The sequence below is a fragment of the Myotis nattereri genome, assembly GCF_964212035.1.
Source record: "Myotis nattereri genome assembly, chromosome: 7".
NCBI classification, from domain to species: Eukaryota; Metazoa; Chordata; class Mammalia; order Chiroptera; family Vespertilionidae; genus Myotis; species Myotis nattereri.
In genome coordinates, this window is record NC_138082.1 from 76,758,160 (window position 1) to 76,774,735 (window position 16,576).

At 40.5% G+C, this 16,576-nt stretch overlaps 1 protein-coding gene across 1 annotated transcript in view; it reads left to right on the forward strand.

Moving 5' to 3' along the window:
* ZRANB3 (zinc finger RANBP2-type containing 3) overlaps nucleotides 1-16,576 on the forward strand; it is a 235,950-nt gene that overhangs the window by 36,824 nt on the left and 182,550 nt on the right. Inside the window, exon 2 of the mRNA XM_081096348.1 lies at nucleotides 8,320-8,487. Within this exon, the coding sequence (XP_080952474.1) occupies nucleotides 8,327-8,487 (161 nt within the window). The 5' untranslated portion in view covers nucleotides 8,320-8,326. The remainder of the gene's footprint in view (nucleotides 1-8,319; nucleotides 8,488-16,576) is intronic.

The following is a 16,576-nucleotide window of genomic DNA, read 5'->3' on the forward strand; positions in this document are numbered from 1 at the left end:
GGAGTGGGTGCGGGGGAGGTGGGCCAGACTTAAGGCGGTTGGTCAATGACAACACTTGTAATAGTACCAATGATAAAAATAAAGTTAAAATATGATGTTGCCAAAGGTCCCCTGGAAGACGCAGAAATCCCAAACAAGTTGGAAATACCAGTTCCCTTGAGGAATGTGAGCTACCATTAGAACTTTGGGGTTGGCTCCAATCTGTCTCCCTCCCACCCCTGACCAACAGTTCTTTCATATACTGGTTGCTTGTTTACTTTTAATCTCCATAGTAACCAAAGTATTCCAGTTTTCCAGTTTTCAGAAAGAGCCAAACTTTGTCCTTAATTTAACCATCATTGTTAATGGTTGTTTTTTTGTTTTGTTTTGTGAGTGTGTGTGTGTGTGTGTGTCTGTGTGTGTGTTTGTATGTGTAACCCATTTTTTCTTACATTTCACATAGTAGGCCCACATTTACATCTTCATAATCTAAAACATAACAATTCATTTTTACCCCTGAGTAAATAAATTCTATCTGACATTAAACACTCATCCTTGCACAATAAGTTTCAGTGTTCAAAGTCCTTCTCCCTCCACCCCCAATTTATTGCTCACCTCTAGGAGCCAGACTTTCTTCTTGATTAAGAGGAGCATATACTATTAAAAAACTAGTAACAACAACATTTACTTTACCAATGCCCTTAGGCAGAAATCAAATACAGGGAAGTACATTTCCTAAGAAATATTATACTAATCAACCACTATGTCTCTAACAGAACAACCCAGAGTGACATGCTGCAGGTAGCACAGGTCCTAAACCACAGTGACGAGGCCCTGGACATCTAAGTTTACTCTCAGACTCCCTGGGCCCTAAAAAATTCAGCAGGCACACATCCATCTCAGTCTCTCAAGGTCTCTCTCCCTCCCTCCCACCGCCCTCTCCCTTCCCCTGGTTTATCTTCTTTATCCCCTTCTCTTCATTCTCTCTCTTCTCTCTCCCACCTACAACTCGCTCCCTTTCCTCTCTCCTCTCTCCCATCCTCCCTCTTCTTTCCTCATCCTCTCACTCTCCCTCTCCACCATCAAAACTAGGAATTCTCTATGTCTTTCTTTAGAAAACAGCACCTGGTTACCATATGCCCCGAGAATGTGCATAACACATACCTCTAGACATCCTCGCAGTTTTGATGAAATGCCTGCCTTCCAGATGTTTCTGTTTCTTTTTATGCTTCATGGTTGAACTCTTTAAAGAGTCACTGAAATCAGATACCTTTCTCCCCCAACAGAGTTTGGGGTTCTCCCCCAAATGGGGTTCTCCCCCAAGCTCTGCTCTCAGAGTTTGGGGGAGAGTGTCAGTTGGTGATGACAAAGAATAAAATTAACAAGTAAAATTAATATAAACAAATTACTACCAATAATAAGACACTTGAGAGACCTCTCCTCTCACCAAATCACTACTCTGACCAGTCCTTAGGACACCACCAGGGCAGTTATGATGCACGTCATCACCATGGTTTCAGTGGTGTTCTATGACCTGTGCATGACATCAGTGCACCCCAGCCACCCAACCAGTATTCACAGAACTACAAGGCTGCCACACCCACTGGCCAGAGTGATCCCTGTAGCCAATGGAAACACTACCATGAACTTGAATTTTTTATTGTTTACTTCATATCAAAACGAGAGGATAGGCGACTGAATGAAACAAAGGAAATGATTTTATATGTCTAGGATAACCACATTACTAATTCTCCCCAGTGGTGAGGCTAAGCATTACCTGAGAAAAGTAGGCTTAGAACCATGCCTGTCTCACAGAAAGTGGTATTTTTATGTAGTATATGCTATTGGCAGTTCTATTTAACTAATGTATAAACATGTTATATGTGAGGTATGTGTTCATGTATACTAGTATGTGTGGATTTGAAAATTCCATACAACTCTGTCATTTATCGAGTATCCCCCACTATGGGGAATAGTCTCATACATTTTTACAACAAGCCAGTTTCTCTTTGGCTATGCTTTTCCTTATCATGTCCCCAGAGGCTTGGGGAAAGTGGGAGCCTCTGGCCCTTGTCATGAATCCTGTTCTTGTCAAGCTAGAAGGTCTCATTTTCCAGGGTCTGTTCTAGGCCCCCATCTAGATCTTCTGGAAACGGTTGGGCTCTAAACAGGGTTTGAACTCTGTAGAGTCCATTCTACATCCCACCCACCACAGAATATGCCTCATCCCTTCAGAGCAACATGTATTTACTTAGCAGTTACATTAGCGCTTGGCTGTGACTTAGCCTTCTCAGCCTTCCTTATGCCCAGTGGGCCCTGCCTCTGGGTCTTACCCCATGTAATCATGGGCAGTATTTTCCAGTGCTGTCACCAACACACTGATATAAATAGTGGTGGAAAGAGACTGCACTGGCAGTGGTGAACACAATAGAGATGATGTATTATAGACTTGTATCCTTAAAGCATATTTTTAAACCAATATAACTCCAGTATCTCAATAAAAATAAAAGAAACTACAAAACAATAGATGTTATTTAAAAAAGTACGTTTTCAAAGAATTTTGTTACTTCCAGGCTCTTCTACTTTTCTCAATGTTATTTATCTATAACTTAACACTGGGCTCTTTCAAGTGTCTCTTCAGTTTTATCTTGCCACTAGGTTTCTTTGAGAAGGGATTTTTACCTTCATATGTGAATAACTCTCTATCACCAGAATTATTATTTTTATTTTGTGCTTTTTGCTTCCCATTTATCTTTTCTTTCAAAGTTTCTTGACCTAAATTATAAATATAGAGTTTATAATCCTAGAGAATTTAGTGATGTGCTTAATAAATACAGAAGGAGTGAGCAGGACCAATGAGTGTAAACCCTGGTCATCTGGTGTATGGTTACAATATTTTGTCTTTCCACATGATACTTGAGATTTCCATAATAACTTAATTGCTATAGTCATCCCTATATATAATCTAAGAAAAACTTTTGGATCATCTTTTACTACTAACGATATGGGTAAGATAGACACCCTCATTAAAACACCCATTATTAGATTTCATTATGGAGGACATAAGAATTAATAGGGTAAAATAGTAATACTATATAAAATATAATAATAAAAGTGTAATATGCTAATTAGACTGGAAGTCCTTCCTGACAGCCTTCCGGATGAAGCCGGGGCTGCGAGGGAAGCCCGGATCCCAGGTGCCTGCTCATGGCTGGAGAGAAGCCGAGGTTCCGGGTTCCAGAGGGAAGCAGGGGGAAGGAGCCGGGGGAAGGAAGGCCTACTCTTGCATGAATTTCATTCATAAGGCCTCTAGTACTATACAAAACATTTTAAAGCTAGAGGAACAAATGATCCCCTTGCAGAGAAGCTAATGATCCAAAGACCTGATATTGCCTGGGTTTTGTAGCTTCCATTGTCATTAACTATTATATTGTTCTTGTGACGTTGGATGTGGTATTTTCTTTCATCATTTTTTGCTCTACCATCCAATCATTTTATCTGAGGCTCCTTGGTGCCTTTTAACCAATCCATCCCATTCCTCTCTCTTCCTCTTCAGTGTGTACATGTATGTGACCATCCACATTTCAGTTCCAGATGATTCTTGCTTTGTCTATTGCAGCCTGATAAAGCTCCTTGCTTTTATGCTTTTCCCTTTTTGAACCATTCTCTATTCTTTACTCAGAGTTTTGTTTTTGTTGTTGAGATGGTGCTAGGGATGCCCACTCATTGGGTTGACGTATGAGGACCTTATCATATAGGTGTGAGTCATAAATCACTTCTAAATCCAGTTAGCTACTTGGGGCAGTGGTGGCTTTGTGGACTTGGCATGTCCTTTAGGAACAGTTATCCCCTGCCTTTCTACTGATAGCTTTGTCCTTCACGAATAGCTTTTGAAATGTAAGTCATATTTTGTCACTCTGCAGCTTAAAATTCACCAGTAAGTGCTGCCCAGTATAACTTTCAGTGTAGATAGAAATGTTTTATATATGCAAGGTTCAATATGATAGCCAATAGCCATATGTGGACATTGAGCACTTGAAACATGGTTGATGCAACTGAAGAGCTGAATTTTTAATTTTAAATAAACTCAGATAGCCTGGCTAATAGTGTATTGGACAGCAGAGCTCCATTGGCATCCCTTCATTCTTAAAATAGAAGCCAAAGTCGTAATCAAGACCGTCTATGATTTGGCTCTTGCTTATCTCAATAGCGTCATCTCATACCATTCTTTCTCTTGGTTCAGCCACATTGGCTTCCTTTCTGCTGCTAGAAAACATCAAGCCCTTTTAAACTCAGGGCCTTTGCTGATGCTGTCTGCCTGGAGTACTCTTCTTCTTTTTTAAAATATGTTTTTATTGATTTCAGAGAGTGGAAGGAAGAGAGAGAGTGGGATAGAAACATCAATGATGACAGAGAATCATTGATTGGCTGCCTCCTGCATGCCCCCTACTGGGGATCGAACCCATGACTCAGGTATATGCCCTGACTAGGAATCAAACCATTTCAACCACTGAGCCACACTAGCCGAGCTATTTTATTTTTTAAATGCAGTTTTATCCCGTTCTTAGAAAATATGGTGTGATATAAAAATGTACATCTATAAATTATGAGAGGATTCATTTTTCTATAGCAAATTTATCCTTTATTTTAAAACTAGGGCCCCAGTTTCACCTGCCTGAATTCGTGCACCTTGAAAAGAACTGTGGGCCGAGAGGCTGCGATGGGCACAGGGGCGGGTCTTGGACCATCCTCTGCGCCCCTGCCCAGCCCCTCCCACCGCGGCTCCTGGTCCCCTGTTTGCCAGCAGCCACGCTGCAGCTGCCACCGCTCCCACGCGACGACAGCATTGGTCCCGCTCGCATCCACTGATGTCACTGAGCGATTGGGGCCAGCGCCGGCAGCTGTTGCCAGCGGGACTGGCACTGTCAGCGGGTGTGAGCGGCTGCTGCTGCCACAATCACCCCTCAGGAGCAGGGGGAGGTGGAGAAGCCCTCAGGGGCGATCAGGGCAGGTAGCTGCCACTTGCACCCGCTGATGGTGCTGACGATGGGGACCGGGGCCGGGTGCTGGGAGTGAGTGCGAGAGGCGGCTTTGGTGCGGACAGCAGGTGTCAGCGGGGCCAGTGCAGGCAGCAGGTGCAAGCCCCGGGTGGGACAGCAGCACGCAGGAGCAAAGAATTTTCAGGAACCACCAGAGGCTCGCCCCGATGACAGCGCCCAGTGCCCCACCTTGGTTTGGCACCTCCGCTTATCTGCTCCACCATCCTGCTGGGGCCGATGCCCGCCATGTCCCCCACACGCCCCTTGGTGGTTAGCTAGCACATGTCATAGCGACCAGTTGTTCGGTTGTTCCGCCATTTGTTCTATTTGCATATTAGGGTTTTATATATATAGAATTATTCAGTTGGTAAAAATGTAGTTGACTTATAACTTTTCAGTAATATATTATTGCTTAAAACAGGGTTATGGCTATATTATGGCTCAATTAGAAATACAAGTAAAATAGAGGATGCTGAGTTTTTATTTTTATTTATTTTTTAAATATATTTTTATTGATTTCAGAGAGGGAGAGAGAGGTAGAAACATCAATGATGAGAGGGAATCATTGATCGGCTGCCTCCTGCATGCCCTAGACTGGGGATCCAGCCCACAACCCGGGCATGTTACCTGACTGGGAATCGAAATATGACCTCCTGGTTCACAGGTTCACATTTAACCACTGAGCCAAGCCAGCCCAGAGATGCTGAGTTTTTATTTATTTTTATTAATTTTATTTTTTAATTAAATCTTTATTGTTCAGATTATTCCTGTTGTTCCTCTTTATCCCCCCATAGCTCCCCCACCCGGTTCCCACCCCACCCTCTGCCCTTACCCTCTGCACACTGTCCTCATCCATAGGTGTACGATTTTTGTCCAGTCCCGCATCCCCCACACCCCATCCCCTCCCGAGAATAGTCAGTCTACTCCTTTTCTATGCCCCTGATTCTATTATATTCACCAGTTTATTCTGTTCATCAGATTATTTATTCACTTGACTTTTAGATATACTTGTTGATAGATGTGTATTGGTTGTTCATAATTTGTATTTTACCTTTTTCTTCTTCCTCCTCTTCTTAAAGGATACCTTTCAGCATTTTATATAATACTGGTTTGGTGGTGATGAACTCCTTTAGCTTTTTCTTATCTGTGAAGCTCTTTATCTGACCTTCAATTGTGAATGATAGCTTTGCTGGATAAAGTAATCTTGGTTTTAGGTTCTTGCTATTCATCACTTTGAATATTTCTTGCCATTCCCTTCTGGCCTGCATAGTTTCTGTTGAGAAATCAGGTGACAGTCGTATGGGTACTCCCTTGTAGGTAACTGACTGTTTTTCTCTTGCTGCTTTTAAGATTCTTTCTTTGTCTTTTGCCCTTGGCATTTTAATTATGATGTGTCTTGGTGTGGTCCTCTTTGGATTCCTTTTGTTTGGGGTTCTCTGTGCTTCCTGGACTTGTAAGTCTATTTTTTTCAGCATGTAGGGGAAGTTTTCTGTCATTATTTCTTCAAATAGGTTTTCAATATCTTGCTCTCTCTCTTCTTCTGGCACCCCTATAATTCGGATGTTGGTACACTTGAAGTTGTCCCAGAGGCTCCTTACACTATCTTCGTAATTTTGGATTCTTTTTCATTTTGCTTTTCCGGTTGGGTGTTTTTTGCTTCTTCGTATTTCAAATCTTTGACTTGATTCTTGTGATCCTCTAGTCTGCTGTTGGAACTCAGTATAATATTCTTATTTCAGTCAGTGTGTGCTTAATTTCTAGTTGGTCCTTTTTCATAACTTCGAGGGTCTCACTAGATTTCTTGAGGGTCTCACTAAGTTTATCGGCAGTTTCTAGAAAATTCTTGAAAAACCTTAGGAGTGTGCTTTTGAACTCTTTATCCAGTAGTTTGCTTTCCTCCATTTCTGTCATTTGTGACCTGTTTCTTTGTCTCCACATTTTTTATGCTTTCCTGTGTTAATAGAGTGGCTTTCTGTGCTAGGTGTCCTATCGGGCCCAGTGTCTCAGCCTCCCCAATTACCTGAGGTGGACACTCTTGGTGCACCCCCTTGTGGGCTGTGTGCACAGTCCTGTTGTAGTTAAGCCTTGATTGTTGTAGGTATCACTGGGAGGAATTGACCTCCAGGCCAATTGGCTGGGAAAATCAGCTGTGTCTATGGTGGGAGAACTTTTGTTCTGGAGACACCCTTCTGGGGAAAGACTTGCTTCAGTGGGGCTTTGGTGCTCACTGAGTCTGCCCCTTGAGTGTGTCCCTTATGGATCTGAGGAGTTGTAATCTGGATGGTCCCACTCTGGCCACTGGGTACACTTGCTCTTGGATCTCTAAGGAGGTGCTAATTTAGCCTCTGCCTGAGGCTACTCATCAGGAGCTATGGAGAGATCTGCAGATTCCTCTTCTTTGTTTGGGGTTTGGAGGTGCCCAGATGAGGCCCAGCTGTGAAGCAATGCAAGCTGCTGTGGAGCCTTGGGCCTTCTTTTGGAAGTTCTTGATCTCTCTTACCCAGCTGCAGTTTGTTAGGTAATTTTCAGATTGCAAAGGGCCCGGCCTTTCATATGCAAAAGCCTCTGCACACAGCTCGGGTGGCTGGGTTCTCCGGGGATCAAAAGGGTGGAGCCAGCGACTATGGCTGCTCCTCAGTCCTACCCTAAAAGGCCCTGAGTCTCAGTGTCCCGGTAATCACTGCAAGCACCTCTGAGAGAAAGCCGCCCTTGTGTTCCACCTGATGCCAGACAGTCCAGTTTCTTCCCATATTAGTCTGGGTACCTAAAGACTCGCCCGTAACTGGAGTTCAGAGCAGTCGGGAGCTTGAGTCTCCCTCCCAATTGAAAAAGACAACCGTGTACTCAGTTGCCAGCCCTTTCCATGTGCGCCTCCGTACCTCTGCACTTTACTTCCACACCTCCTCTGAGTCTCAGTGTGCTTTGCTCTTTCCTTCTAGTTGTAGAATTTCCATTCTGCCAGCCTTCCTGTGGTTCTAGATGTTGTCCGTTTTGTCTTTTAGTTGTATTTTTGAAGTGGTTGTGCGAGGCAGCAAATTCTGGTGTTTACCTATGCCGCCATCTGGGTTTCTCCGGATGCTGAGTTTTTAGATAGGAAATAAGTAGTTGCTTTTGAACTTAGTGGTTTGAATTTTCTTAATAGCTAACTCTGGGAACGTGATTTGTTTTATATATATGTAGATAGTTTATCACGGCTACTGATAAGTATGCTTACATTATTATTTATGTTTAACTCTGTAATACACTTAGTTAATATTTATTTCCCTAACCCCTTCCCTTTTGTTTTTTTCTTTGATTTTAGGATCATCATGCCCAGAGTTCATAACATAAAAAAGCCTCTTACATCTCAGATTTCTTGTTTGACAAGTGAATCTTATGAACAGCTGGATTTTTTGCCTGATAAACTAAGAGCAAAGCTGCTTCCTTTTCAGAAAGAAGGCATCACTTTTGCCCTTAAAAGAGATGGCAGGTAAGGTACTTTTTTCAAGACATGCTACAAATGTTAAATCCCTGGCAAGTTTTATAAAACTCAAAGCTCTGTACAAAGCTGTGTGTGAGTGTGTGTGTGTGTGTGTGTGTGTGTGTGTGTGTGTTGTATACATAGTCTTTTGAGATATGTCTTATTTTGCCTTCATTTGTGAATGATACTTTGGTTGGCATGTAATTCTACATTGATAGTAATTTTTTAGCACTTTGAAAGTTGTAGTCTGCAGTTTTCTGGTTTTCACCGTTGCCATTAAAAGTATGCTCCCAAGTCTCAAAATCTTACCCATAGGTGACTTATGAATTACAAAGGGAAAAAATTACAAAATGGATAATGTTAGACAGGCATAATGTGGTGCACGGAAGGTGTATAGCATTCCTTAGTGGTGTTCTTCCTGGAAATACTTGACCTTATGATCATAAGGAGGCAGTAAAACCAGTTCAGAATGTGGGACATTTTTTCAGGACAACTGACCTGAACTCTTCAGATGATTCAGTGTCATGAGTGAGAATGTTCTAAACTGAGAGATAATTAAGAGCTACAATATCTGAAAGTAAAACATACATTTTGATTAGGTCCTGAATAAGTACAACAGTAAACTTTAGAGGACATTTTTTAGATAACTGAGAAACTTTTATCTGGACTCTATTAGAGTGATGTTATTGAATTAATGTTGATTATCTTAGATGAGGTAATGGTGTTGTAGTTGAATAGAATGTTCTTGTTCCTGGGATGATAAAGAATTTTGGGGCCGAAACCGGTTTGGCTCAGTGGATAGAGCGTCGGCCTGCGGACTGAAAGGTCCCAGGTTCGATTCCGGTCAAGGGCATGTACCTGGGTTGCGGGCACATCCCCAGTGAGGGGCGTGCAGGAGGCAGCTGATCGATGTTTCTCTTTCGTCGATGTTTCTAACTTTCTATCTCTCTCCCTTCCTCTCTGTAAAAAATCAATAAAATATATATTTTTTTTTAAAAAAAAAAAGAATTTTGGCGTGAAGAATCCTTGTATTTGCAGCCTACTTTCTACATTTTTCCGAAAGGGAAAGACATGTGTCTGTTTCGAAAAACTTTGAGTGTGTCAGCCAAAATGTTAACAGAGTTAATCTGGTAAGTGGTATAAGTATGTTTCATTTTATTATTGTTTGGCTTTTCTGCGAGTTTGAAAAATTTCCAAACCAAACCAAACCAAAACAATCCCCTGCCCCACCACACACCATCACACACACACACACAAAAGAATCAGTCTAATTTTCATTCCTTTGTAAATCATTTGTTTTTATCTGTATCTGATTTTAAGATTTTAACTTTGTCTTTGGAGTTCTGTAGTTTTACAATAATTTACTCAGTATTTTTTTTTTAATAATCCTTCCTGGAGTTATAGTGCATTTAAAATATATATATATATATATATATATATATATATATATATATATATATATATATATATTGATTTCAGAGAGGAAGGGAGAGAGAGATAGAAACATCAGTGGGGAGAGAGAATCATTGATTGGCTGCCTCCTGCACGCCCCTCACTGGGGACTGAGCCCGGAACCTGGGCATGTGCCCTTGACTGAAATCGAACTCTGGACTGTTCAGTCTGCAGGCTAATGCTCTATTTACTGAGCCAAACCGGCTAGGCGAATTATAGTGCATTTTAATCTTGGATTTGTATCATGTTAATTCTCGAAAATTCTCAGCTATTATCTCTTCAAATATTGATTCTTATCCATTCTTTTTATTATCTTCTGCAATTTCAATTAGATTTATATCTGACCTTTTTACTCTATTGTATACTTTTATTAATCTTTCTTATATTTTCTGTCTGTGCTACATTGTATCTGTTTTTAAAGATCTCCCTTATTGTTCATTATTCAGTTGTTCTAATTTGCTGTTTAACTTACCTACTCAGCTTGTAAAAAACTGAGAAAAGTGTGCAGATCATTAGTGTACAACTTGAAGAATTTTCACAGTACAGCCATCACCAAGATCCAGAAAGGGAATTACATTACCAGCATCCCCGAAATCTTCCTCTTGCCCCTCCCAATCACCATTACCTCCCTCCTCTCCAAGGGCCACCACAGTCCTGACCTCTAACACTATAAATTACTTTTACGTGTTCAACTATATAATTGTAATCATCCAGGTATATGCTTTTTTGTGTCTGGCTTCTTTCACTCAACATCATTGTGAGATCCTTTTATATTGTTGCATGTGTTTATACTTGGTTTATCCCCATTGCCATATAAAATTCCACTGTGTAAATATACCATGATTTATTTATTGATTCTACTGTTGGTGAGCATTTAGGTTGTTTCTAGTGTGGGACTCTTAGAAAAGCAATGCTATGAACATTCTTATATAAATCTTTTGTTAAATATGGATACATTTCTCTTGTGTATATACCAAGAAGAGAAATTGTTGGGTAAAAAAATGTGCATATATTCCACTAAGCAGCTACTGTCTGTATTAGTTTGCCAGGTCTGTCTTAATGAAGTACCTCAACTAGGTGGCTTAAGCCACAGAAATTTATTGTCTCAGAGTTCTTGAGGCTAGAAGTTGGCTCTTTGCATTGCCTGTAAATTATAGAAATCATTATCAATTTTCACACAAAAAGTTGCTGGGATTGTGCATGGGATTGTTTTGCATCTATAGTTCAGTTTGGGAAGAATTGATATATTTATAATATAGAGTATTTTAAAAGTATTTTAATCCATGAATGTGAATTCTTCCATTGCTCTCCATTTATTTTCATCTCAATGATTCCTCCTTTTATTTAATTTAAATAAGGTTTTATGGTTTTTAGTGTATAGTTCTTTTACATATATCATTAAATTTATTCTGAGGTATTTAATATGTTTGATGCTATTACAATATGTCCTCCCAACCCCTCTTTATTTATTTTTCAGGTTTTCTCTTTGTTTGGCTATCCAAAAATTTTATTATAATATGCCTACATGTGGTTTTCTTTGTATTTATAGCTTAATCTGTGGGTAGATGCCATTCATTAATTCTGGAAAATTCTTAGTTGCTGTCTCTTCAAATATTATTTTGCCCCATTTTTTTCTACTCCTTAATCTCCAGTTATAACTATATTAGACCTTTTCTTGGTGTCCCAGTATCTCTTACCATCTTTTTCATAATTCTTTAATTTTTAAAATTTTTGAGGCTCAGTTGGATATTTTTTGTTTACCCATATTCTTATTTACCAATCCTATCATTTGCTGTTAAACAAATTTATTAAATTCTCTTTTTAAAAAATTCTTTATTAATTAAGGTATTACAAATGTGTCCTCATCCCTGCCCCCATTAAATCCCCATCCTCCTCCCCTCCCCCCATTAAATTCTCTTAAGAAAGAGACCACCACTCACAATACCTGAAACCAAAACCTGTTCAATATGTCTGAAACAAAGAAGCTGAATTTATTACTTGTCAAGCAAGAGAGAACTGGGCGTCTTAGACAGGCTCTTTAAACAAAGCAAAGAGTTGGTATTGTATCAGGCTTTGGGGAAGTCTGGAGACTTTTAAAAAGCTGGAGAGTTTAAGGATTTGCTGAATGTCAGAGTATAGTTTAGGGATTTGTTGACTAATGTCAAAGAACAGTCAGTCCTTTCCTTTCTTGTAATTGGAGAATAGGAACATTTTATTTTCTGTTCTAGATGTCATGTAGTGTATTTTTAAGTCCTAGAATATCCAGCTCCTGTCTACCTGGTTATGTTGATAGTATCCTGTTTCTCGCCATGCTTTAATTTTCTTATTTGTATAAATATTTACAACATACTTATTTTATATATCTGAAGTCCTTTGGAAGCTATTTTTACTTTTTGTTGTTCATGATGATGGTTTATTTCCCAATGTATTTTCTAATTTTTTAAAAATTTTGTTTTAGTAATTAGATAATCTTAATCTCTGGGAATCTTGAAGAGACCTAAAGAGTTGGGTAAATTGTTTTAGGGAGGATTTGTAAAGTGAGTTCCTAGTTTAGGGTTTCCCAGGTCAGATAGGCAGTTTAAATTCAAAACCCCAAATTCATTTTCAGATAGGCTTATGATTATGAATTGTGATGATTAATTTTCGCCTCATGCTAAACTTTAAGTTTCCTTAGTGGCTTTAAAAAAATTAGGTGTAATTAAATTTATTGAAATTCACAGGGTTAGGTGTACAGTTCAATGGATTCTAATACATAAGTATATACCTGTGTTTTCAAACACCTCAGTCAAGATAAAGTACACTTTCATTATCCAGAATAGGCCTCTTTCTAATCAACCCCATCCCCCTAAATTAGGCAACCACTGATCTGATATCGATCACTTCTATTTGGAAATAACTCCAATATTTAGAAAAAGTTATTTTATAAAATATAGCCATACTTATCAAATTCAGGAAATTTAGCTTCTATATAATACTTTAATCTACATATATATTGTCAATTGTACCAGTGATATCTTTTGTAAGCATTTTTTTAGCCCAAGATTCAGTCCAGGATCACTTATTATATTTAATGACATCTCTTTGTTTCCTTTAATGTAGGGACAGATCCTTAGCCTTTCATGACACTGGCATTTTTTTAAAAGAATATAGGCCAGTTTGCCCGGCCAGTGTGGTTAAGTGGTTGAGCATCAACCTATGAACCAGGAGGTCATGGTTTGATTCTTTGTCAGGGCACATGCCCAGGTTGCAGTCTGGATCCCCAGTGTGGGGCGTGTAGTAAGCAGCTGATTGATGATTCTCTCTCATCATTGATGTTTCTGTCTCTCTCTCCCTCTCCCTTTCTCTCTGAAATCAATAAAAATATTAATATATATATATATGTATATATATATATATATTCCAGTTTATTTTATAGAATGTGTCTCAAATTTTTAAGTTTTATCAAGATAGTATTTAGATTATGCAGGCCTTGCTGGATTAGTACATAACTGAGAACTAAGTTCTGTTCTTCTCAGGACATTGCTTTTGAGGCACACTGTATCTGTCAGCCTCTTCCTGTTAATGTTAATTTTGATTACTTGTCCAAGTGTTATGGTTTCTCTACCATACAGTCACTCTTTTGCTGTGGTAAAATTGTTGCTTACTTAACGAACAGCTAACACGAGAGACTGAGCCATGCAAATATGCTTCTTCTTATCCAGTTTTCCCTCTTGGATTTAGCATTCAGAGATGATCCCTTTTTTTCATAGATGATTCTTGTTTAAATTAATTTTTACTATGACAGTTGTAAAATGATGATTTATTCATTGGCATTCTACTGTAATGAATAGCCTTCCCTGTGCTCCTACAGTCGACCTCTCCTTCACCCACTCCTATCTTTATCCATCCATCCATCCATCCATCCATCATCCATCTATCCTTCGGATGGACTCATGGATTCCTATTATATTCTTTGGATTATAACTCTATACTGTGCCATATCTTACTTTTTTCTATTTTGGAACTTGACAGACAGAATATTGATGGTTTATATGTATCTGACTTCTCTTACTCAACATTTTTTGACATTCATACATGTTTTTATCTCTGACTATGGGACAGTTATTTTGTTCATTCACTTACAGATGGACATTTGGGGTGGTTCTAGTTTAGGAATCTAATGGACAAAGATGTTTTCAACATTCTTGGACAAGTATTTTGTGGACATATTTTTAATTCTACTGTTAGGTTTTATGTTAGGTGTCTGTTTAACTGTAACAAAACTGCCCAACTTTTTCCATCCATTAGCAATATACAGTATGAGAGATCTAGATGCTCCATCTCTTTGTGAGTACTTGGTATTGTCAGCTTTTTCATCTTAGTCATTCAAAATGAATGCATCTTCAAGTGGTAGCTCATTGTATTACTAGTAACCTGGTGCACAAAAATTTGTGCATTTGGCGGGGGAGGGGGGCCCCTCAGTTATTAAACATTTATCGGCACAACACTGACCACATTGGTGGTGGTGGTGGTGGTCTTGTCAGAATGTGTTATATTATGTAGATGAAAATCTATTTAAACAGATTTGATGTAGATATTTTCAAAGATGGAAGAATTGTCCCTGTCAACTATTTTAGTTGATTCATATCTTCACTAATTGTCATCATTGCAAAGTTTTCAGTCCCCATATGGATTGCTGGATATAATAGGTCATGCGCTGTCCATGTCCTTTGTAGCCTTTGTTACCTTAAGGACTCTAGTTTTCCATTTATATGTTTAAGTACCAACCTTACCGGCTTAAAAATGTAAGCTTTTAACACTGCTCTCTGTTCCGTATCCTTCCGATGAAAAGTGGAGTTGGGTTGCAGCACAGGAGAGAAATTCAGAAAGGGAATATTGAAGTAATGACTGCAGTAGGAGAAGAGGGAACCTATTTCCCTGGCCACAGGCGCTGGCGCCCTGGACCACAGGGCTGGCACCTTCTCCCGGTGGCTGCAGCCTGGGACCTCGGGTGGGTGGCTTGTCCGTCTCCTGGGCTGCAGCCAGCCACAGGCGCTGGCACCTGGATCGAAGGTGGGCGGCTTCTTCTTCTGGCGGCTTCTTCTTCTTCTGTGCTTCCAGGGAAGGCAGTCAGTTATGTGTATATGTGTGTGCATGCAAACATTGCTGTGTACACGTGTGTATGTGGAAATCTGCTGGGCAATTCAAAACCATAGAAGAGTTGCCCCCTATCTCTTGAATCTTTCATAGATATCCCCCACTTTTTTATCCTATCACTATTGGAGACTCAGTATTTGCAGCCAGCCAGCCAGTGACTCTCTCAGTGTCTATTTCTGACTTCTTCTTTCCCTGTCTGTCTTCCAACCCCTAATCATATTTCCACCTGGATGCATCATTTATACTCCCAATATGCTGTATAGAGAAGGAGTCAGGATGCTGTCTTCCCATGAATAGTACTCAGTAACAAACCAATTGCATTTTAGTTGGGCAATGCCCCTACCCACCCTTCAAATCCCCTCCACCATGCATTTCTGTTTCCCTTTTAGTTTGTTGGATTGTTCTGCTGCTCCTTCTCCTCACCCCACCACCCTTGGATTGTAATGTAAAATTCTTTTACCATGTCAAGAAATTATTAAAAATACAGGTACTTTGAAAAAAAAATACAGGTACTTCTCTGATCACCGCGGGGGGGTGGGGGGGGGGAGGAAAGGTGGCTGCTGGCCACCCGAGATCTACGTGGCAGCACCTAGAGGCTAGGACCTGGTCTCTCACCAGTTTTACCTGCTCAATTTGAAAGGTGCTTGCGATCTACATGGCGGTCAGGACCCGATCTCAGGGGGTTTTACCCCCGAAGTTTGAAGGTACTTTGCCTCGCCCCCCAGCTGGTGATCGGAGAAGCCGGTCGGGGCAGAGAAGAGGTGGCCTTGACCCCTACGTAGATCGCGAGCACCTTTCAAACTGCAAAACCCATGAGACTGGGTCCTGACCGCCACGTAGATTGCGAGCACCTTTCAAACTGCAAACCCCATGAGACCGGGTGTTGGCTGCCACGTAGATCACGAGCAGCACCTTTCAAACTGAAAACCCCATGAGACCAGGTACTGACCGCCATGTAGATCGTGCGCACCTTTCAAACGGCAAACCCCATGAGACCGGGTTCTGACCACCACGTAGATCACGAGTACCTTTCAAACTTCGAGGGTAAAACCCCCTGAGATCGGGTCCTGGCCGCCACGTAGATCGCAAGCACCTTTCAAACTGCAAACCCCATGAGACCAGGTCCTGGCCGCCAGGTAGATCACGAGCACCCTTCAAAGGTGCCAGGGCCTCCTTTGCCCTGCCCCCCGCTCCTGCCTGCCGCCTGGGTTTCTGATCACCGTCAGTGGCAGGTGGCTTCTTCTGTCCTTCCCCTTTAGCCTCTAAGCATTGCGCCTACATATGCAAATTAACTGCCATCTTTGTTGGCAGTTAATTTCCATATAGCCCTGATTAGCCAATGGGGAGCACAGTGAAGGTATGGTCAATTACGATGTTTGTCTATTATTAGATAGGATAATTTTTTTATTATTTAAATTATTTCTTAAAGTATTACAAAGAGTATTACATATGTCTCCTTTTTCCCCCCCCTTGACATTCCCCTGGCCTCCCCTACCCCCCCGGTGTCTTG